The 21977-nt window shown below is 49.0% G+C and overlaps 1 protein-coding gene across 1 annotated transcript in view; it reads right to left on the bottom strand.

Annotated features, from left to right (window-relative positions):
• Positions 1-177: 177 nt before the first annotated feature.
• The window catches only part of GFPT2 (glutamine-fructose-6-phosphate transaminase 2), a 52365-nt gene continuing 30565 nt past the window's right edge, over positions 178-21977 (bottom strand). The window contains exons 10-19 of the mRNA XM_004456630.4: positions 17381-17544; positions 15315-15410; positions 15126-15223; positions 14323-14443; positions 9893-10050; positions 9646-9760; positions 6350-6477; positions 4288-4455; positions 2240-2401; positions 178-1078 (exon numbers count right to left, since the gene is read on the bottom strand). Of these exons, the coding sequence (XP_004456687.2) occupies positions 1034-1078; positions 2240-2401; positions 4288-4455; positions 6350-6477; positions 9646-9760; positions 9893-10050; positions 14323-14443; positions 15126-15223; positions 15315-15410; positions 17381-17544 (1255 nt within the window). The 3' untranslated portion in view covers positions 178-1033. The remainder of the gene's footprint in view (positions 1079-2239; positions 2402-4287; positions 4456-6349; positions 6478-9645; positions 9761-9892; positions 10051-14322; positions 14444-15125; positions 15224-15314; positions 15411-17380; positions 17545-21977) is intronic.

The following is a 21977-nucleotide window of genomic DNA, read 5'->3' as shown; positions in this document are numbered from 1 at the left end:
TTTCAAAATAGTCCTAGTTATTATACTAAAAGCATGCAGGTCACAGGGTGTGGACAAGGGCCAGTGGTTACAAATGGGGCTGCTTCCACCCAACACTTCTGAGTTTCCACGGAGCCCTTGAAATCCAAATAGGTACACAGAACGAGGCTAGCAAAATCCAAACACACAAGACCAAAAAAAGGTTCTGTTCTTTATTGTCTTTAAATTGCATAGTACTTGGATGGCGGACACTTTTAAACAGAGAGCAAGGCAGTCCATTTGAAACGATTCTCTCGCAGGGAATATTTCAAGCTCTTTTACAATGGGCAGGAGCAGGGACCAAAATGCTTCAAAAAGAACCAGGATCGGATTAAGCAGTTGGAGAGTGGGAGGGACTTTGGCCAGAGAGGAGGAGAAAACGTTGAAGGAAGTTGAGGTTTTGGCAGGACTTAGGAGGAGGCAAAGAAAGATGGCCGGAGAGATTCGGTGATGTCAGGGGACAGGACTCAAGAACAGCCTGCAGAGGAAGGGAAAGGAGGAAGGAGTCCAGAAGGCCAAAGCCTTATGCTCAAGTCTGGGTGAGTGCCACCCTCCAGGAACAGCCCAGAGGAGGCATCCTGCGTAGCCAGGACGCGCAATCTGGGTGCTAACCACGGCTACAGAAAGCCACGCACTAAAAAAATAACTTAAAAGCTATACAATCGTCATTATAAATATTTTGTCTGTTAAAACTAACTAGTGTTGGTTACAAAAAGGTTCACAGTTACTCTGAAGAGAGCTGTATCTCTATTGCACAGTAGTGGAAAAGTCCGCTTTGATCCCTCTGTGTAAACAATGATTCCCTTCTCCTCTGGCAACTTCAGGACACAGAGAAACAGTATTCGCTGTAAGCAAAAGCACTTGGGTATACAAGGCACGTCAAAGCTGTCAAGCTCTACTGGAATGTCAAACTCAAGAACACGCAGGAGGCCCGCTTTGCTTCCCGCTCAGCGTCATCACCGGCAGCACAGGTCCTGCGATCAGACAAGACTGGACCGTCCCTTCGCGCGCATTCTCATTCCACGGTCACAGACTTGGCCAGATTTCTGGGGAAGTCAACCTGAAATGAAAGAAAGTAGCCGCTCAGAATCCTGCCGGTCTTGGAAATGTGCTACATCTTAGATGTGCATCTTGGAAGTAGGTTCCTGGCTCAGGAATCTTCACCGAGGTTTAGTTTACTCGAGCAACATTTATTGTGCACCGGGTATGTGCCATGCTGTGGGAAATACCATTAAAAGACTGTGGTTTGTGCTTTTTAAAAACAGCTAGCTCAATTTGTGCTGTTAAAATTTTTTTCTCGGAAGGATACACACTAAACCCACGAGTCTTGCTCCTTTAGGGTGGGGGTTGGGCAGTAATGGGAATGGCTGATAAAGTGGCTTTCCCCTTTATTTGCAGTGTCTTATTTTCATTTAGATGTTTTAAAACATGAAACAAATAGGACAAAATATTAGCAAATGTCAATCTTGGGTGATGGGAACACTGTCAAGTGTTTGTTATACTATTTTTCCCATTGTTTCATATTTTAAAAGGCTTCTCGAAATAAAATTGTAATGAAACTACCATTGCTTTGCACAATTAATTGTGTGTTCTTACTTCCAGATGAGATCATAAATTGGTTCCTTTCTGGAACATAATTTGGCAATATATGTTAAGAGTTTTGAAATGTTGAATCATTTCCTAGACCAAGGACATATCTTAAATGTGGTATAAGGATGTATGTACACAGACGTTTACTGCAGTGCTATTTATGAAGATAAAAAATTAGAAACAGCTTAAATAATAGTTTGGCTAAGTATTGAGAAAATCCCTATTTTATCAATGTGATAGAATATTCTGTAATGATTGTCACAGCACATTTTTAGAGATGTGGGGAAATACTTGTACTATAATAATAAAAGGAGGCTACAAAATCTCAGTATCATCTTGCAGATGTTAAACAAAATCCACATGCACAGGAAAGTGACTGGACTCTATTAAATTTGCTAATAACGCTGCCTCCGGGTGATGAGGTCAAGGTTTAATGATAGTCTTCTCTATGCATTTTGTAGTTTCCAACTTTTTTTTGGGGGGGTCTATGTTACTTTAAAAAGAAAGTTGTTTTAAATGAGATTATTTCTCCTTGAATATTTCCACCAAAAAGTATTTTAAAAACACCAAAAAAAATTGGAGGATTCCACTTTTCCCTCTACACTGAGATAGGTGAGGTTTGTGGACGTACGTCATATCCTCGGAGAACGGCCAGGTGGAAGGAAAGGAGCTGCAGTGGAATCACACTCAGGATCCCCTGGAGACAGTCCACAGTGGGGGGCAGCTCAATTGTTTTATATGCGAACTTGGAGCTTTCAGTGTCGTCCTTGGAGCAAAGGATAATCGGGCGACCCTAAAGCAGAGAGATATGATCACAAGATGACTGTCGTCTCTGAAAAAAGCATTCATTCATGAGCAGCAGCATTTCCGACATCAACACTGTTACAAGGTTCACAGCAACGCTCTGGTTTTGCTGGAATTATGGGGGAGGCGATGCCTGTGACTCAGGTGTCCCTTTATCACTGTTTGCTGTTTCCTGGTGTCGTTCCTCCCCTTCCCTTCCTGCTGTCTCTTGGTGTCTTTCCCAGCAGGTAAGAGGATCCCCAACCTGCTGCCTTTGTCGAGAGTTTCCATGTGCCTTGCAAAGGGCACAGCGGACCCACTCCTCACTCTAATGGGGCTCCTAGTCCAGGGGTGGAAAACAAAAAGATCAGGGAGAGAGATGTGGCTCAAGCAACTGGGCGCCCGTCTCCCATATGGGGGGTCCCGGGCTCGGTTCCCGGGGCCTCCCGGTGAAGGCGAAGCTGGTCCGTGCCGTGGAGGGCTGGCCTGCCCTGCCAACTGACGCAACAAGATGATGCAACAAAAAAGAGACAGAGGAAAGACAACGAGAGACAGCACACCAGGGGGCTGAGGTGGCCTCTCTCCCACCTCGGAGGTCCCAGGATCAGTTCCCGGTTCCTCCTAAAGAGAAGACAAGAAAAGAAGACAAGCAGACACAGAAGAACATGCAGCGAATGGACACAGAGAGTGGACAGCAAGCTCAGGCGGTGGGGTGGGGGGGGGCAGATATATAAAATAAAATAAAATAAAATAAAAAAACCACATAAAACGAACAAACCAACCAATAAAGAAGAATTTCGGGTCAGTGCCACAGAAGCAATGAAACAGGGTCGTGTGATGGGGAGAAGGTGGTGAGCTCTGGGAAGATTTCTCTAAAGAGACAATGATTGAGTGGAATCTGAAGGACATGGAGCCGGCTCTCTGATTTGTGGGAAGAACATACCGGGCTGCGGGAACAGCCGGCACAAAGGCTCTGAGGCAGGGCTGGGCAGGTGGGGGGACGGGGCCAGATGGTAATGCAAGCTTGGGGGTCGCCTTGGGTTGCTGTGGGAAGCCACCAGAGGGCTTTAAGCAGGGAGTGGCACGATTGTGGTTGTTTTTTTTTAAGATTTTATTTATTTCTCTCTCCTCCCCTCCCCCCACTGTTGCTTTGTGTTCTTCTGTGTTCACTTGTATTCTCAGTGGCACCAGGAATCTGTGTCTCTTTTTGCTGTATCACCTTGCTGCGTCAGCTCTCTGCGTGTGCAGTGCCACTCCTGGGCAGGCTGCACTTTTCTCACGCCAGGTGACTCAATGCGGGGCGCACTCCTTGTGCGTGGAGGTCCCCTATGCGGGGGACACCCCTGCGTGGCACAGCACTCCTTGCGCGCGGCAGTGCCATGCGCAGGCCAGCTCACCACATGAGCCAGGAGGCCCTGGATTTAAACCCTGGACCTCCCACATGGTAGGCGGACGCTCTATCAGTTGAGCCATGTCTACCTCCCATGATTGTGTTTTATAACCTCTTTCTGGTCATCAGGGTGAGGCAGGCTTGGTTGGAATTCCACCTTCCTGGAATTTCTTGAGCCCTCCCGGGAGATGGATGGTCACGTGTGGGAATCCCTGCCCACAGGGCCCTTTGCCAGGGACAAGTCAAGGATCAAGTGCGGCTCAAGGGCAGCTCGAGTCACGGGACCTCCGTGAGGATCCACCGCAGGCGCGCCTGTGGGCTGGCTAGTCTCTCGACTTGGTGCCGTGACTCGTCAGGGGGCCGGGTGATGGCGTGCGGCCATCATACCAGCTCACTGGCACGACAGCCCATGACGGGTGCTGGCCGAGAGTGCTGGAGGCAGGAGGCAGGGGAGAGGTGCTCTCCCCCGACCGACGCCCCGCCCCGGCTCAGCTGGGAGCACTCACCTGGCGGGCCGTGACCTGCTGCAGGGCGTTCTGGCATTTGGCAAAGCAAGGGTCCTTCATGATGACCATGATGACTGGCATCTGCTTGTCGATTAGCGCCAGGGGCCCGTGCTTCAGCTCCCCTGCCAGGATGCCTTCTGAGTGCATGTACGTTATTTCTTTGATTTTCTGGGGGGAAACGAGGTGGGAGTATAGCCCTGTGAAGCCAAGGACGGGCTGGAGCAGGTCAGCGGGATGGCAAGGAGGGCCCCCTGGGGAGAAATCCCTCTGGAAGTCAGGGAGCAGAGGGCTACCAGGCAGGCACTGAATGCCCCACGGGCACCTGGCCAGGTCAGGACCCAGGGAGGGGGCTGGCTGCTGTCCAGAGCACGCACAAAAGCTTAGCATGCAGCCTCTGTATCCCGGGCTATCCAGGGGCGTGGCAGCCTCCCCCACGCCACGCACGGCCGACTCGTTTGGAGGGACAAGTTGGCATTGATCTGGCTTGCCCTCTGTCCCCTCTGTAGCCTGCCACAGTGATCATCTGTAAATGCATTGCATTCTATCTAGATGTGGCACCATGCAATCATTTGACTGAGCGTCCCTCCAATTTTAGACAGTTAACATCTAAAAGGATGGCTTGACTTACTTAGCAAGCAATTATCATGCACACACACAGGGCTATTATTTGAAATTATGTTCAAATAGATCCATCGATGTTCAGTTACCGTTAGATTGAGCCCATTTAACTGGAGGTCGGAGGCAACATTTCTCAACAACTCTACAACTCTTTACTGGGGCCAGGGAAATGCTGTAAGGAGTAAGCTCCAACTGGACAGTGAAGACAGCTGGAGTGATGGCGCCAAAGAGACCACGGAGGGCCACTGATCTGTACACGTGGCTGTGTAAACACCTTTCTTTCCCCAGAAAAAAAATGGAGGCATAGCTAAATACGCATCTTTCACCGGCAGGCTCAGCCAGCTGCAGCCCAGCCCCCACACCACCAGAGCTGCCGAAGGGCCCCCAGCCATCCTCCTGCGACCCCTGCGAAGCAGCTCGGGCCCGCTCCTCACTTCATCTGTCAGAAACCAAATCTCCATTCTACGGGCGCAGAAGTTGAAGCTCGTGAGGTTTGCGCAGCTCTTGGTTTGCACCCCCAACCCCATGAAATAGTCTCAGACTGTTCTTGGCGGCCCGTAGGCAGAGTATTCTCTTTGGAATGGGAGTGGAAAAGGAATGACCATTTTCCCCCATGGGGAGGCGGAGAAAGCTGTTATGGACTGAACTGGGCTCCCCTAAAGACATGTTAAGGTCCTAACCCCCAGTACCTCGGAATGGGACCTTATCTGGCAATAGGGGCATTGCGGAGGTGGGGTGTCGGGCAGGGCGGAGGTGGGTGTCAGGCGGGCGGAGGTGGGGTGTCGGGCAGGTGGAGGTGGGTGTCAGGCGGGCGGAGGTGGGGTGTCGGGCAGGTGGAGGTGGGATATCGGGCAGGTGGAGGTGGGTATCGGGCAGGTGGAGGTGGGTGTCAGGTGGGGTGTCGGGCAGGTGGAGGTGGAGTGTCGGGCGGGTGGAGGCGGAGTGTCGGGCGGGTGGAGGTGGTGTCGGGCGGGTGGAGGTGGTGTCGGGCGGGTGGAGGTGGGTGTCGGGCAGGTGGAGGTGGGTGTCGGGCAGGTGGAGGTGGGTGTCAGGTGGGGTGTCGGGCAGGTGGAGATGGAGTGTCGGGCGGGTGGAGGTGGAGTGTCGGGCGGGTGGAGGTGGAGTGTCGGGCGGGTGGAGGTGGGTGTCGGGCAGGTGGAGGTGGGTATCGGGCAGGTGGAGGTGGGTGTCAGGTGGGGTGTCGGGCAGGTGGAGGTGGAGTGTCGGGCAGGTGGAGGTGGGTATCGGGCAGGTGGAGGTGGGTGTCAGGTGGGGTGTCGGGCAGGTGGAGGTGGAGTGTCGGGCGGGTGGAGGCGGAGTGTCGGGCGGGTGGAGGTGGTGTCGGGCGGGTGGAGGTGGTGTCGGGCGGGTGGAGGTGGGTGTCGGGCGGGTGGAGGTGGGTGTCGGGCAGGTGGAGGTGGGGCACTGAGCAGAGCTGACTCACCAGGGCTCCTTCCAGGCACGTGGCGTAGTTATAGCCACGCCCCATGACCAGGAGAGACCTCTGCGTGTAGAGCTCCAGGGCCAGGTCGTGGATCTTCTCGTCCAGCGATAGCACTTCCTTGATCAGCTCTAAATTAAGAACATAGGAGAAGGAATGAGCCAATGATTCTGATTAAAAAAAAAAATCTTCCTAAGGACAAATTATGGTGCACAAAATAAGATTTTGGAAACCCATCATTTAGTCAACCTTGCCTCCTTGCATGAGTTGGAGGGTTTTAAAATTAGATTATAGAAAAATAATGGGTTACTGGACAGGATTTTTTGGGATGCGGGGTCATACCAGTGTTAGGTATTTCCTGAGCTCCTATAAGGTGGGGGAGGGGGAATTATTGTTTCTAGCTTCTTTTCATAGGAAAGCAACTCAGAAAGGCTAAACCATCAGTTGGCAAGCCAGGGAGCTGACATTTCAAACTAAATGCCTTCTTTCCTGCCATATGCTGCATCTCAAGACAAAGCCATTGTAACTTGGACCAGTGGTTCTCAAAATTTTGGCCTCAGAACCCCTTTCCAGTCTTTTTTTTAAATCATTTTATTTTTATTTACTTATTTCTCCTGCCCACCCCTTCTTGTTTTTGTGCTTGCTGTCTGCTTTCTGTGTGTTCTTCTGTGTCTGTTTTTCTTCTCTTTAGGTGGAACCTGGAACCGATCCTGGGACCTTCCGATGTGGGAGAAAGTCACTCAGTCTCTTGTACCACCTCAGTTCCCTGGTCTGCTGTGTCTCTTATTGTCTCTCCTCTGTGTCTGTTTTTGTTGTGTCATCTTGCTGCCCCAGCACTCTGTGTGGGCCAGCTCTCTGCTCAGGCCAGCTCGCTGCACAGACCAGCTTGCCTTCACCAGGAGGCCCTGGGAAATGAACCCTGGACCTCCTATATGGTAGACAGGAGCCCAGTCAATTGAGCCACATCTGTTTCCCTCTTTCCAGTCTTAAAAATTATTGATATCTCCAGGAGCTTTGTTTACGTGAGTTATCTCACATAATTTACCATATTAGAAAATAATGAGAAATTTAAAAATACTTACCTACTAATTCATTTTCAAATAACACCAATAAGCTTATTACATTACTATATTTTCCAAAAAAGTATAAGAAGAGTAGCTTTATTTTACATTTCTGCAAATCTTTTAAATGTCTGACTTAATAAAAGACAGTTGGATTTTCACATTGTTTCTGCATTCCATCTGTTGTGATAGGTTCCTTCGGTTGAAGTATATGAATAAAATCTGGCCTTACAGAGCTTTGTAGTTGGAAAAGTGAGGAATATTTAAATAACCTTTTCAAATAATTGTGAAAGTTCTTCTTGGATACTACATCAAATTCAAGAAGTGGTAGTTTCTTAAAGGGCAGTTGCAAATGTGGAATCTGAAACCACATCACTGAACTTTTCCTCCTTTGTTCCATTAAAATTTATTAGTCTATCTTGCACTATAAAGGGATGTTTTACACACGCATGATTTTGTAACATTATGCAATGGTCATTTGGAAAATATTAGTTTACTGGGTTTTGTAAATCTTCTGAAAATGCACATATTTCATAAAAAATATGTTTTTGTAAAAAATGGAATTTGTCGAAATCACAACAGTCTCCTCAGGGAGGTTTTTAATTGCTGGGAAGCAGTCAAGCTCATGGTGACAGATGAAAGTTTTTGAGAATAATAAAATTTGCTTGAAAGGTCAAATGTCATCATTGTCACCATGTACTGGCAGTTTTTTTCAAATTGATGTGCTAACTTTGTTCATTTTTGAAAGAATGCTGGTCAAATACCCAAATTAGCTTGGTACTCCAGCAATCCGCTAGCAAGCATTTCATTGAAATGACTATCCTTTTATGCAGCAGCAAAGCTTTATGCATTGAAAGTGTTGCAATTTAATAAGATGAATAATTGTTACCACGTCATCCAGGATATTCCTACGTGAAACTGAATGTGTGGTGGGAAAGAGCACAACGGCTACGGAGAAGCAGGGGCTAGGATTCTGAGTTAGGCTCAGGAGCCAGTTTCATCCACCATTGCTTTTGCAAATGTCAGCGTAATGAAAAAGGCAAAAAGAGCCCACATCTTATTTATGATAAATAACATATTGTGATTGTGGTGGTTTGGCACTGTCTGTACACCAGAAAAAACATGTTCTCAAACCTAATCCGTTCCTGCGGGTGTGAACCCATTGTACGCAGGGCCTTTTGATGAGGCTACTTCATTTAAGGAGTGGCCCACCTCAACCAGGATGGGTCTTAATCCTGTTACTGGAGTCCTTTATAAGAGAAAGAAATTCAGACAGAGGCAGAGAAAGTCACGGAAGGAGCAGCCAGAAACTGAACGTCAATGGAACCTAGAAGAGAAAGTAGAGACCAGGAGATACTGCCATGGGCCTTGCCATGTGACAAACTGAGGACCAAGGATCGCCAGCAGCCAGCCCCAGAAGATCAGCCTTTAGGAAGAAAGCATCACCTTGATGATGCTTCCATTTGGGCTTTTTTCCTGACCTCAAAACCATGAGCCATTAAATTTCCATTGCTTAACCCAACCCATTTCACACTGAGCAGCCAACAGATACTAAAACAACGATGAAGACGATTTTGACCAAAGGGGCCTTGTATTCTATCTGGATATGCCATCATTAGTCATTCAGTGAATGACCCCCAGGATCCAGAGACTACCTCTTGAGAACGCTGACTCACACATTAGAAGAGAGTCCTGGTTTTGCATGGTTATTACTTGGCTTAATGTAAGGTTCACTTATTACTTCAACAGCTTTTCAGCACGTCTTGCCAGACCCAGACCCCTCGGCCTTGCATTGGCCATCTTTAATCAACTCCTTCCTGCCCCCCATCTTCTTTGGGGTTTGAGCTACTCTTGGGGAGGACCCAGTGTCCACCCCATCTCTGGCAGGAGCCACCCCTTGACCATCCCGCCCCAAGGACTCACTCCATATCAGCTGTGGGGTAAGATCCGATTGACTTCAGACTCTCAGGGCTGCACAAAGAAAACCTATGCGGTCTCTCTCCCTCCCTGGCATGCCAGTGCCTGAAGGGCTGGAGCTGCTGCTAATCTTGGCAGTCCCAGGATACTGCAGAGTGGGGCAAGTGACTGGTCCTGGGCACAGGCACGGTGAATGGATGCGTGAGCTAATGGATGAACGCTTGGAGACCCAGGCCCTGCAACCGGCACCACCTCCCGCCAGATACAACGAGAGCGGTCTGCTGGATTTGGAAAGAAGGAAAGCACGGCTCTCCAACGTACCGGGCAGCGACCGCAGGCCGCGGATGATCTCTTGCCTCCTGTTTTGTAACGAAATTCTGTCCTCGGACATCATCAAACCAAACATTACCAGGGAGATGAACTGGCTGGTGTAAGCCTGTGGACAGAAAGGAGCAGGGAATGCGCCCCCTGCGGAGGGCGGGCTCCGGGGCGCCCTCACCCCCTGCCTGGCCATTGGCTCCGCGGAGACCCTCCTCCGCCCAGGAAGGGGGCGCTGGGCAGGCCCTACCTTGGTGCTGGCCACGCCGATCTCCGGGCCGGCGTTGATGTGGACGCCGCAGTCGGTCTCCCGGGAGATGGAGCTGCCCACGGTGTTGGTGACACCCACAGTCAGCGCCCGGCGGTCCTTACAGTAGCGCAGCGCCAGGAGGGTGTCGGCGGTCTCGCCTGCCACAGAGGGACCCTTCAGCGGCCTGCTCGCCGACGCCGCGGCGGCCACCCCGCCCCGTGCCAGGGGACGGGCTGTGCCCCGCCCCAGAGAGAGACGTTCCACGCCTAACCCGAGTGCTGAGAGTGACCCTGTTTGGAAATAGTATCTTTAAAAAAAAACTGCAAGTTTATTTCAAATTAAAACAACAACGACAAAACAGAAGAAGGCAGCTCAACCAGCTATGAAAGCATTACTCCTAACAAGTTCTGTCCAGGCACCTTTGCCTCATCTAATTCCAACTACTAGCTCCGTTGTTCCCCTAAGACTCAGGAAGATACGCAGATGAACCCAGATTAGTTAAGGGACATAGTCGAGGTCTCCTTATTATTGAAAAAAATGAAGAGAAAAAATGCTTAGTATCTTTGGTATCTCACAAAACCAAAAAATGCTTTGGTATCTCACAAAAACCAAACCCCATATTCTTTTTTAAAAAATTTTATGCCTTTAGCATTAATATAGTACCATTGGTTCTTGCTACAAAAACATTACAATGTTGTTGCTCACTATACTCTACAAATTAGTTATATTTTTCCCATGTATCACCACACCCCTTGCAGTAGAATATTCCTATATTTATACCATTAACCAGAATCCTCATCTACTGCCAAAAACATTGAATACATTCCCTATATTATCCTCCAGCTGTCCTTCAACTAACATTAACCTCCCTAGATTATTCGTTCAGCCACAATCACGTCCATAAATCAACAGTGTTTGCTACAGTCACTATCGTGTGTTACCCTCAAGTCCAGCTGTTACCACATATTTACAGTTGACCTTCTTCCACATCCTCCGTCCACCCAGCATCATCTACCCCTTCTCATCCCACAGCCCATCTCCCGCCAACCTACACTTCACACAACACGCCCATAAGCCTACTCACGTGTTAAGTTTATACCAGTGAGACCATGCAGTCCTCATCCTCTTATGTCTAGCTTATTTGTGCCTGCAAATAGCATCTCTGAAGATGGGATTAGTTAAACTAAGGCCAAACTGGGTGAGGGTGGGCCCTAATCCAGTAGGACCCAGTCCTGATAAGAAGACGTGAATTGGAGCCAGGCAGACAGAAGACAGCCAAGGTGAAGATGGAGAGAGACCAGAGGGATGGAGCCCCAAGCCAAGGAATGCCTGCGGCCACCAGAAGCCAGCAAAGAGCACGCAACAGAGTCTTCCCCGAGCGTTCAGCGAGAACACAGCCCTGCCGACACCCCGATTTCAGACCTCTAGCCTTCATAACTGCGAGAGAATACGTGTCTGTTGTTTTAAGCCACGCAATTTGGGGTATTTTGGAATGGAGGTTATAGGAAATGAATACACTCCCCTTCTACTAATTTACTCAGAAAGGAAAATGTATGCTTAAAATTTTTTTTCTTGGGGAGTAGGTGTAGCTCAGTGGTTGAGCACCTGCTTTGCATCTACAAGGCCCCGGGTTCAATCCTCAGTACCTCCTTAACAATTTTTTTTTCTCTTTGATTCAAGATTTAGTTATGGGTTATGTAAGCACTTTCTCACCCACTGTTTCACTTAAGTCTCGTAAATATACTGGAGGTGCACCTACGATAATTTCCCCTGAGGAGCTCTGAGATGGGAAATCATTGCGTCACTCAAGACCACGTAGCTGGCGGGGGACAGTCGTGAGGGGGCTTAGATCAGTGTGAACCCAGGTGTGCCTGGCTCCAAATCGGCTTTCCACGACCCAGCGGCCTTATTCAGACCTGTCAAGACTTAACATTTCAAAAGCACGAGTGCTCCCAACTCCTTTTTCCTCAAGTGGATCTTGTTTTAAATAAAAACACTTCTGGCAGCTTCCCAGGGTAGACTCCTTCTTTTTTCTAACAGAGCTGATTCAGTAGATTGACGCATCGACTCACGCAGACTAAAGAACTCAAGCTAAAATAAGCAAACAAATTAAATACAAGCCAAACTGGGAAATAAAAATCTTTCGAGTGAACACGCCCAGCTTGCGAGGCTGTTCTGTCCATGGCCCCTGGCTGTGCCAGACCTAGCCCTTTTCCCCATTTTCTTTTTCTCTTCGGGCTTCCGGGCCCAGCACACTGGGTGTCACTGGGCATTCCCTCAGCCCCATCGGTGGGGTGGGCAGGGAGGCAGGGAGGAGGACAGCTGGAGGCTGCTCATTCCCTACCTGCCCCCAATGTGTTTATTTTTTTCAACCTTACGTAAAGGGCTAAACAAAATGAAATCTTAAACTCCTTCTCTGTAGACACTCAGGAGCTGCCAGGCATCGTTTTCACCTTAAATCCACCTCTGTCCTGTTAGTGGCTTCCCACAATTCACAAATTATCTTCAGGCTCTGAGGGGCGGTAGGCACAGATGCCAGCGTGGCCACTGGAGTGACGGGGCAGCCTCTGGCTGCCTGGGGGTTGGTCAGATGCTGGGCTTGTCTGTTTTGTTTTTAGTTTGTCATCAAAATGGAAATGGTTTTAAAAATTCAAAGTGGAAGCAGGATTAAAAATCCCTGTAGATAGTAGGGCATTACATTTTTTTTAGTGCTCACTAGCACTGTTTTTTCCTGTTTAAGAGCCTAATCAGTTAGAGATACAATCTGAAGTATGTATGATTACATGATATCTAGGATTGGTTTTAAAATAACCCAGTGGAACCTTCCCCCCAATGTGGGACGAGATTCCTGGGGATGAGCCTCCCTGGCACCGAGGGATTACTACCAAGCACATTTGGAAAAAGACCTTGAGCAAAGGGGGGAAAACATTAAGTACAAAAGGGTTTTTACAGCTAAGAGATTTCAAAGTGAGTCAGGTCATTTCAGAGGTCACACTTATGCAAGTCTCAGGCAGATCTCACTAACTGCCACTGTAAACAAAGCCTCAAACAGGAGTGCTGCTGAGATCCTGGAGCCATCCCGACACTATAGGCAAGGCACACCACCCCATCAGCAGACCTTATTTTGTAATATATGTCTGTTCATGTGCTGGTTGAGCCCTGAATCTCAGCAGAGTTGAAGCCAACACCTATTCTCCAGTTCTTCAAACTCGCCCAGGACAACTAACCAAATGACAAGTCCCATCTCAAAAAACAAAGACTATCTACAAGTGTAAGCAAAACAGTTCCTTCCACCTTCCCCATAAGATCTAAGCCCCCTCTCGATTTAAGCAGAGGTGGACATCATCATCCCAAATTCCTCGAGATTAAGGAATGAACAACACATAAGGGGGATGCAACCACACAGACCAAAGTAGACTTACTGTACTAATAGAAGGACTTGTAACATTGATATAAAGATAGTGGTCAGCAGAGGTTTTGAGGAGAGGGGGAGGGAAGAATAGGTGTACCATGGGGCATTTTGGGGACATTGGAAGGGCTCTGCATATTGCAATGACATATACAGGCCATTGTACATTTTGTCAAAGCCTATAAAACTTTACAGCGCAAAGTGTAAACCATACTGCAAACGCGTAATAGCAATGCGTCCATATCAGCTCAACTGTACCAAGTGTACCACACTAACGTAAGATATTATTAATAGGGGAAAACGTAGGAGAGCAAGGGTTGGGGTGTATGGGAATCCCCTAAACTTTTGATATAACTTTTCCAAAAAAAAATAAAGTTTATTATTATTATATTTTAAAAACACACCCAGTGGAGAGGAGGGGCTGGTGGGGTTTTGGATGACACAGGTGATAACTGCTGATACTAGGTGACAGGTAGGTGAGGGTACTTGGTGTGACTCTATCTTTTTCAAGGTTTGGAATTCTTCATAATTCAGACATTTCCAGGAGCCTCCTAGAGCTGTTGAGGACTCCGTACATTTGGCCGTGGATCACCTCCGGGGTCCGCTGCCCTTCCCAGCCTGTCCATTCTGCCCACGCCCAGGGCTGAGAAGCGACCGGGCTGTCCAGCTTAGCCCTGGAGCATGCCATGAGCCCCACGCTCAAGCAGCACGTCCCTATTCTGCCCCCCTCCTGGGCAGTGTGGGCACTGCACCCAGCACCCAGCCAACAGCACCCAGTCTCCCAAGGCAACCCGGACGTCCGCTTGCACCACGCTTGGCTCTCAATCTGGGAGAACCTTGAGGGAGGTTTGTTTCTCCTCTGCCATGTTAAAATCCAGCACACCTTCCCGCGCGCCTCGGCGTCGGCGCTGACACTCTGCCTTGTAAGGGCAGGAGGCGGGAGGGGCCGTGGGGCCGGGGCAGAGCCACGACAGCGCCACCCAGCCCGGCTGCGCGGCAGCTCCGCGTGCAGAGCCCTCACCTGACTGGCTTATGAAGAAGCACACGTCGTCCCTGAACACGGGCGTGTTCCTGTCCAGAAAGTCGCTGGCAAGCTCCACCATCACCGGGAGCTCCGTCAGTTCCTCCAGCACCTGCCGCGTCTGAAGCCGGCAAGGATCAGGACTAAGGGGGGCCATGGATGCTAGGGAGGGGGCAGCTTCCCGGGGTGCCTCTGCAGGGCGGCCGGGGGGCCTCGGGCACCCAGGGACCCCACCGCGGACTAAGGGGGCCGTGGATGCTAAGGAGGGGGGCAGCTTCCCGGGGTGCCTCTGCAGGGCAGCCGGGGGGCCTCGGGCACCCAGGGACCCCACCGCGGACTAAGGGGAGTCGTGGATGCTAAGGAGGGGGGGCAGCTTCCTGGGGTGCCTCTGCAGGGCGGCTGGGGGTCCTCGGGCACCCAGGGACCCCACCGCGGACTAAGGGGAGTCGTGGATGCTAGGGAGGGGGCAGCTGGGCTTCCTGGGGTGCCTCTGCAGGGCGGCTGGGGGGCCTCGGGCACCCAGGGACCCCACCGCGGACTAAGGGGAGCCGTGGATGCTAAGGAGGGGGGGCAGCTGGGCTTCCCGGGGTGCCTCTGCAGGGCGGCCGGGGGGCCTCGGGCACCCAGGGACTCCACCGCGGAAGGAAGGGCTGGAGGCCAGTTCTCACGCTGGGTCACGGGCATGGGGGCAAGGGCCGTGCCGAGGCTGGAGGACCAAGCCCATGATAAAATTTAAGAGCAGTCTCTCGCCCCAGGCCTCTCCTTTCCCCAGCGCTGGGCAGGGCCCGGGATCGGGCACTGACCGCCACGGCCGCGTGGTAGCTGGTCCCACAGCCAATCACGATGAGGCGCCGGCACCGTCGGATCTCCTTCAGGTGGTCCTTCAAGCCCCCCAGGAGCACTGCGGGGCACAGGGCGCGACGTTAACGCTGGTTTTACACAGGGGACACGCGTTCATCTTAACAGGGGTCACCGGGGTCTGTCGGACTCACCTGTGTTGGTCTCAAAATTCACCCGGCCCCTCATGGTGTTGAAAACAGACTCCGGCTGCTCGAAGATCTCCTTTTGCATAAAGGCGCTGAAGTTACCTGGTCACGTGAACATCAGTAAGGCGGGTCAGCTTTAACCTGGTTCCATTTCCACTGCCCACGTTCGAGTCAAGACGAAGACTTGTTAGGTCCTAATATTAAGGACCCATAGAGGGAAGCGGACTTGGCCCAGTGGTTAGGGCGTCCGCCTACCACATGGGAGGTCCGCGGTTCAAACCCCGGGCCTCCTTGACCCGTGTGGAGCTGGCCCATGTGCAGTGCTGATGTGCGCATGGAGTGCCCTGCCACGCAGGGGTGTCCCCCACGTAGGGGAGCCCACACGCAAGGAGTGTGCACCCATAAGGAGAGCCGCCCAGCGCAAAAGAAAGTGCAGCCTGCCCAGGAATGGCGCCGCACACATGGAGAGCTGACACAGCGAGATGACACAACAAAAAGAGACACAGATTCCCGTGCCGCTGACAACAACAGAAGCGGATAAAGAAGAACACGCAGCACAATGGATACAGAAAACAAACAACTGGGGGGGGGGGGGATGGGGAGAGAAATAAATAAAAATAAATCTTTAAAAAAAAAGGATCCATGGAAGCCCCACTGCATTTCAGATATTGTGTCCACCTCCTGGCTCAGGAGCACAAGTCAGAGGCAAAGCAGGGCAGCTGCCCTGACTTTCCCAATTTCTGTGTTAGTCCCTGCAGGCTGAGGAAGGGAGGGATTTGCCTGAGGCCAGGTATGTCATAAAACTTATTCTGCCCTGCACTCACCTTAGCAAGGTCGGAAGGAAGTAAGACACTTTCCTTTCTAATAATCCACCCACTTAGGGGAAGTATACATTAAGCAACCCCGAAGAAATAAGGCTAATTTCTTTTTCATAAATACTCTCCTAGCTTCTAACGACAAAGCTTTCCAGCCACAGGTGCATCTCCAGTGCTCTGATTTTAATGGCATCAGATGATGTCAAAGGGACAGTCAGCCCTGTGAGATGTTAAAGGATCCCCCAGGGGGAGCAGATGTAGCTCGAATGGTTGAACACCTGCTTCCCATATATGAGGTCCCAGGTTCAACCCTCAGTGCCTCCTAAAAAAAATTAAACAGCCTCTCCCAGCAGCGGTTTTGTCCCTGCTGTTCCAGTGGTCTCCGTGGACATGGAGGGGAACATGCGCTAGGATATACAAGCACTTGTGGTGTCAAACATTGCTGGCATTTGCTGTCTGCTGCCTACGCAGAGAGGACCCTGAAGCAAATAAGACAAGAGATGAGGTGGCTGCTGTGGGTGGGGGGCTAGGGTGGGGCCACTGCAGATGCAGGATGAGAGAAGGGTTCTCCGAGAGGGTAACGTCCTAGGGGAGACTCAATGACCAAAGGCAGCCAGTTCCTGAGAGAAGAGCAGCAAGTGGCCACCCTGCGTGACGGTGCGGTGGCCAGGGAGGGGCGGCGCTGGGTGGGCAAAGCATGGAGCGAGGTGGCGGCCAGGCTCCCAGGCATTGGCAAGCCAGGGTCGGGAGTCAGGGCTTTATTATAAGAACAGCAGGAGCCATTGGCAGGTTCAGTGCAGAGGGAGAACGGGGTGGATTCGTGCCCTGAACAGTTGACTCATCCTGCGCTGCAGAGAAGAGGTTGCCGGGGCTCAAGAGTGGTGGGTTCAGATAGACTTTCTCGCTGACCCCCATGATTCCCGAAGACCTCCCTCCCAGAGAAGAAATGACACCCAGAGGCATAGGAATGTGTTTCTGAGAGTCGGTAAAGGGAGGCAGTTGATGGGCTGGCGTCAGGTCAAGGAAGGGGGCGCCTGGCACTGGGTAGAGATATATGTCCCCCTTAAAGGTGCCAGGTCAGCATGCCGATGTCCCCGTAGCTGTGTGGACCACAGACTACCTGCACGGCCAGCGTGGGTGCCGTGGTGGGCTGGAGGGGTGCGGCTGATACAGGGCAGGGCAGAAAGTGTCCCCAGGAGCTCCGCCACCGAGCACCTGTCCCCGAGGCTGCTACACACAGAATCTCAGGATACCTGCCTTTCATGATCTGCTGCAGTTCCATCTGCAAGGTCTGGATGGCTCGAGAGGGGTCATCGCTAGCCGCACGCTTGACCCGGTGAATGGAGAGCTTCCCGTCCGCCACTGCTGCGATGTCATCGTCCTCAAGGAAGATGACCCGGTTGGTGTGTTCTATGATGGCACTGGAGCAAGGAAAGCACAGGTGTCTAGATGAGGTCTCCCCAGCAGTTACAAGGTAGCCATCATGCACTCTGTCCTAAGGTGTTGGGCCCGTATTAGCAGCACTGGATGGCTTTTTAGGAGGGCCAGAGACACCACAGTAAAAACATAGATGTAGGAAAGCGGACTTGGCCCAGTGGTTAGGGTGTCTGTCTGCCACATGGGAGGTCTGCGGTTCAAACCCTGGGCCTCCTTGACCCGTGTGGAGCTGGCCCATGTGCAGTGCTGATGTGCGCAAGGAGTGCCCTGCCATGCAGGGGTGTCCCCCGCGTAGGGGAGCCCCACGCACAAGGAGTGCGCCCTGTAAGGAGAGCCGCTGAGCGCAAAAGAAAGTGCAGCCTGCCCAGGAATGGCCCCACACACACCGAGAGCTGACACAACAAGATGACGCAACAAAGAGAGATACAGATTCCCATGCCGCTGACAACAACAGAAGCGGACAAAGAAGACGCAGCAAATAGACACAGAGAACAGACAACTGGGGGGGGGGCGGGGAGAAATAAATACATAAATAAATCTTTTTTAAAAAACCATAGATGTGCACATGAGAAAGAGTTCACTTTCCAATTCTCTTAAAATCCTTCTGATTAATTATGTCCAAGTACAAAGTTGATGTTGGGTGCTGATATGTTTTGAAAACCTCTTCACATACTTGCTAACCCCGTTTCCAACAGAAGAGGATGGTGCCTACACTGTCTTTGATAGGCCACAGAATGTACTTAGAATTTAATGGCAGAACTTGATTCCATTATATTTAGGTTTTAAATGTTTCACTATGGAAAATTTCAAAAGTGTGACAAAGGTGTAATGAATTCCCATGTACCTATCACCCAGCTTCAAAAATGACCAACTCAAGGGAAAGCTCCTTTTATCCATATCCCCCATACCTTCTTCCCTTCCTTCCAGAATTATTTTGAAACCGGTCCCACACATATCATTTTTCTGTAAATATTTTAACATATTTTAACATATATCTCTAAAAGATAAGGATTCTTTTTTTTTTAACATACTATAACACTAAGATCGCATCTAAATGAATAATTATTCCTTAAAATCATCATACATCCAGTATGTCACATTTTGCCCCATAATTCCAGAGATGTCCTTTCACAACTGGATTTTTCAAATCTGGATCCAAACAAGGTCGTCTTTGGAGAAGGCAAGGGAACCAATACATCACTGTGAATCGTAAATAAATGAAGGATCAAGCATTTGTCTTGCTTTTCCACACAATCATCTCTCAGAGGAGCCATATAATTTATGGGGGCAAGTTTCTCTTTATGGAAGTAATACAGGTAATAAAGAAGGGATGGCATAATTAGAATAATCAGTTTACAAACGCCTACTCGTTAATGGGTCATAGTGACCAACAACGGCTGCTGAAGCTAAGAGCTGAAGAGTTGAGAGCATTTTATAATGGATGGATAAGGCCAGTGACACTTGACCCCCCAATCAACAGTGAGCACAAAGATACAATCAGACATTACGTGCCTCCAGATGAAAGTACCTATCACTACCTATGAAATAGTCTTGCCAAAGAAATCAAACCTGAATAAGATCAGGCCTCTAGCTGCCTGTAAACTCCAGTGTACAGAAAATATAATGGACAGAGGAACATGTTACATGATGCCAGCAGCAAAATCCAGACGGTGGGAAACTGATCAGGATAAATGACCCAGTTTCTGAAAAAACAGAAATGGCAACAAAAATGCATTGCAAGGAAAAAATGGGAGTGAGCTAGAGATTAGAAATTACCTAAGGAAGCAGATTTGGCTCACCTGATAGAGCATCCGCCTACCACATGGGAGGTCCAGGGTTCAAACCCAGGACCTCCTGACCCGTGTGGAGCTGGCCCACGTGCAGTGCTGATGCACGCAAGGAGTGCCCTGCCACACAGGGGTGTCCCCTGCGTAGGCGAGCGCCATGTGCAAGGAGTGTGCCCTGTAAGGAGAGCCACCCCGCACGAAAAAAGTGCAAGCTGCCTAGGAGTGGTGCTACACACACAGAGAGCTGATGCAGCAAGATGACGCAACAAAAAAGAGATGCAGTTTCCCAGTGCCACTGACAAGAATGCAAGTGGACACAGAAGAGCACACAGTGAGTCGACACAGAGAGCAGACAACTGGGGGTGGGGAGGGGAGAGAAAGAAAATAAATTTTTTTTAAAGAAATTACTTATATAATAAGTCTATCCTATGAAATAAGGAGTTGTGTTTCTTATAATATGGAATATATTATATATATATAATATATATAATATGTGTTTCTTCTTATGTATGGAAAATGATAATGGCTTTTCCCTTGGGATTGAGATAAACTTTCTTATAAGAAGAAGTTTAAGTTAATAAAGTTGGTCAATTCAAAAGAAGTTAGGTAATCAATAGCACAAATGGTGCATAGATATAGAAAAAAAAACATGAAGGTGGGAAAGTGGTACATGATGGATCAATGAAGGAAAAAAACCTTGTTCTACCACATGCCACCCCCACACGTGCCCTTCACAGAGAAATGAACATTTAAAACTCCTGATGCAAAGTTAAAGACAGAAACCTATCAAGGTCTCTGGCTCTGAGAGAGGTATTTCTGGCCAAAACCTAGGGGAAAAGACAAGGAAGGCTGGAAAGTCATTGCACTGGAAAAAAGATCTTAAACAGCGTATATCCAATCGTACAAAAAGTAGAAAACATAGAGGAAGAAGTAAAAATGACCTGAGCCCATCACCAAGAGGATAAATATTGCTTATATTGTAGTGTGTTGCCCTCCAGACAAAGCTGGATACATATATTAGCATGTGCACATTCATGTGTGTGTTTAAATCTTAGCATGTGCACATTCATGTGTGTGTTTAAATCTAATTTTTACGTTTATTTACAAAATGGACGGCAGTAGAATATGGTCATAAGAGAAGCCCAAAGTGGAATCCTAGCCTGTCCCTCACCAGCCCTGTGGCCTTAAGTAATGCACATGACCCCTCTCAGCCCTAGGTCTCGGGTTCCACATCTGTGAAACTGGGAGATGATCACTGCAGCTTCACCAGAAGTTCCCCGAGAATGTTAACCGGGACAGTCCTGGTAAAGCCCTAGCACAACGCCCATCCAAAGAAGCACAGCCCACGCGGCTATGCCAGGAGAGCTCAGCAGAGTGTTTCCTATTTGGGGAGGATCATCCCTCATCATCATTCTTTTTCAGGATATACTGGCTTTCCTGTTTATGTGCCATAACATTGTAGAATCACTTTTTTTAAGTCCCCCAAACCAGAAAAAGCACAAAAGAATCTTGAGGATTTTAATTAGTAGAGTAAAAAATTAACAGATTGATTTTAGGAGAATCAATATCTTAAAAAACAACAACAACAACAACAAAAAACAAGCCTTCTTACTGAGGAATGTGTTAAGCTCTCCTTTTATTCAAATCTCCTTTTGTTTCAGCAGAGTCTGGACTATTTTTGTCAAATTTATTCTAAGGAATTTAATTAAAAATTCTTTTTTCAACTGTGGTGAATAGGATCACTGTTTTTGTTCAACAAATGTTTGCTAAGAGCCTGCTGTGTCTCAGCCATGGGAGGACAAACAAAAGGAAACAAGGTTGGCATGGGCTCCGACTCCTGTTCAGCTGACAGTTTAGTGGTTAGGCTATTGCTGGGGCTCAGTGTACAACTTTGGTACACATTTTAAATCTCTGATCAGTTACTAGTATTAGTACTAATAGCCTTCAGTTGATTCAGTTGGATTTTAAAGTATAGAATCATATTGCTTATAATTATTTCACCTCCTTCCAGGCATTCCTACCTATCATTTCTTTATCTTCTTCTATTGCAATGGCTACCACTTTTAGAAAACACTGCTAAATGGTTGGGGAGGCAGCAGGTACCCTTCTCCCCCTCCACCACCACTATAATGGAAGTGCCTTTAGTTCAGTGTTTCCCAAATTGAGTTTCGAGGAGAATTTGGCCCCTTTTATGTTTTTTGGATCAGTTTGCCCTTATCTAATGCAAAGTTACCTAACACAAATGGTGAGAGACCCAGATTCTGGGTAAGCTGGTCGGCTGTTCAAACCCAAATTCTCCCTGGGGTAGAATGGCCCAGAGCTCTGAAGAAGTAATAAGAGCCCAACTGTGGCCACAGATCCAAAGCACATCCTTCAGTCCAGTCTTTCTATTGAAAAGTTAATATTTTGATCTTCATCTACTTCTCAATTTGACTTGAAACCTGTGGGTGAGGAATGAACAGCATGCAATGTTTAAAATTTTCACTGTTAAAACCCCAAGAGCTCTCATCATTTGACCACAGAACCTTTTCTCTTTTGTGAAATATCTCCCATGTTTCATTGAATTTTAAGTGTCCTTGATTGTAAGATCACAATTATTTTTATACCTGTGAGAAATAAAAACTGCTGAA

The sequence above is a fragment of the Dasypus novemcinctus genome, chromosome 2 (assembly GCF_030445035.2).
Source record: "Dasypus novemcinctus isolate mDasNov1 chromosome 2, mDasNov1.1.hap2, whole genome shotgun sequence".
NCBI classification, from domain to species: Eukaryota; Metazoa; Chordata; class Mammalia; order Cingulata; family Dasypodidae; genus Dasypus; species Dasypus novemcinctus.
Note: the sequence above shows the minus strand (reverse complement) of the source record. Positions and strands in the feature narration are given on the sequence as shown.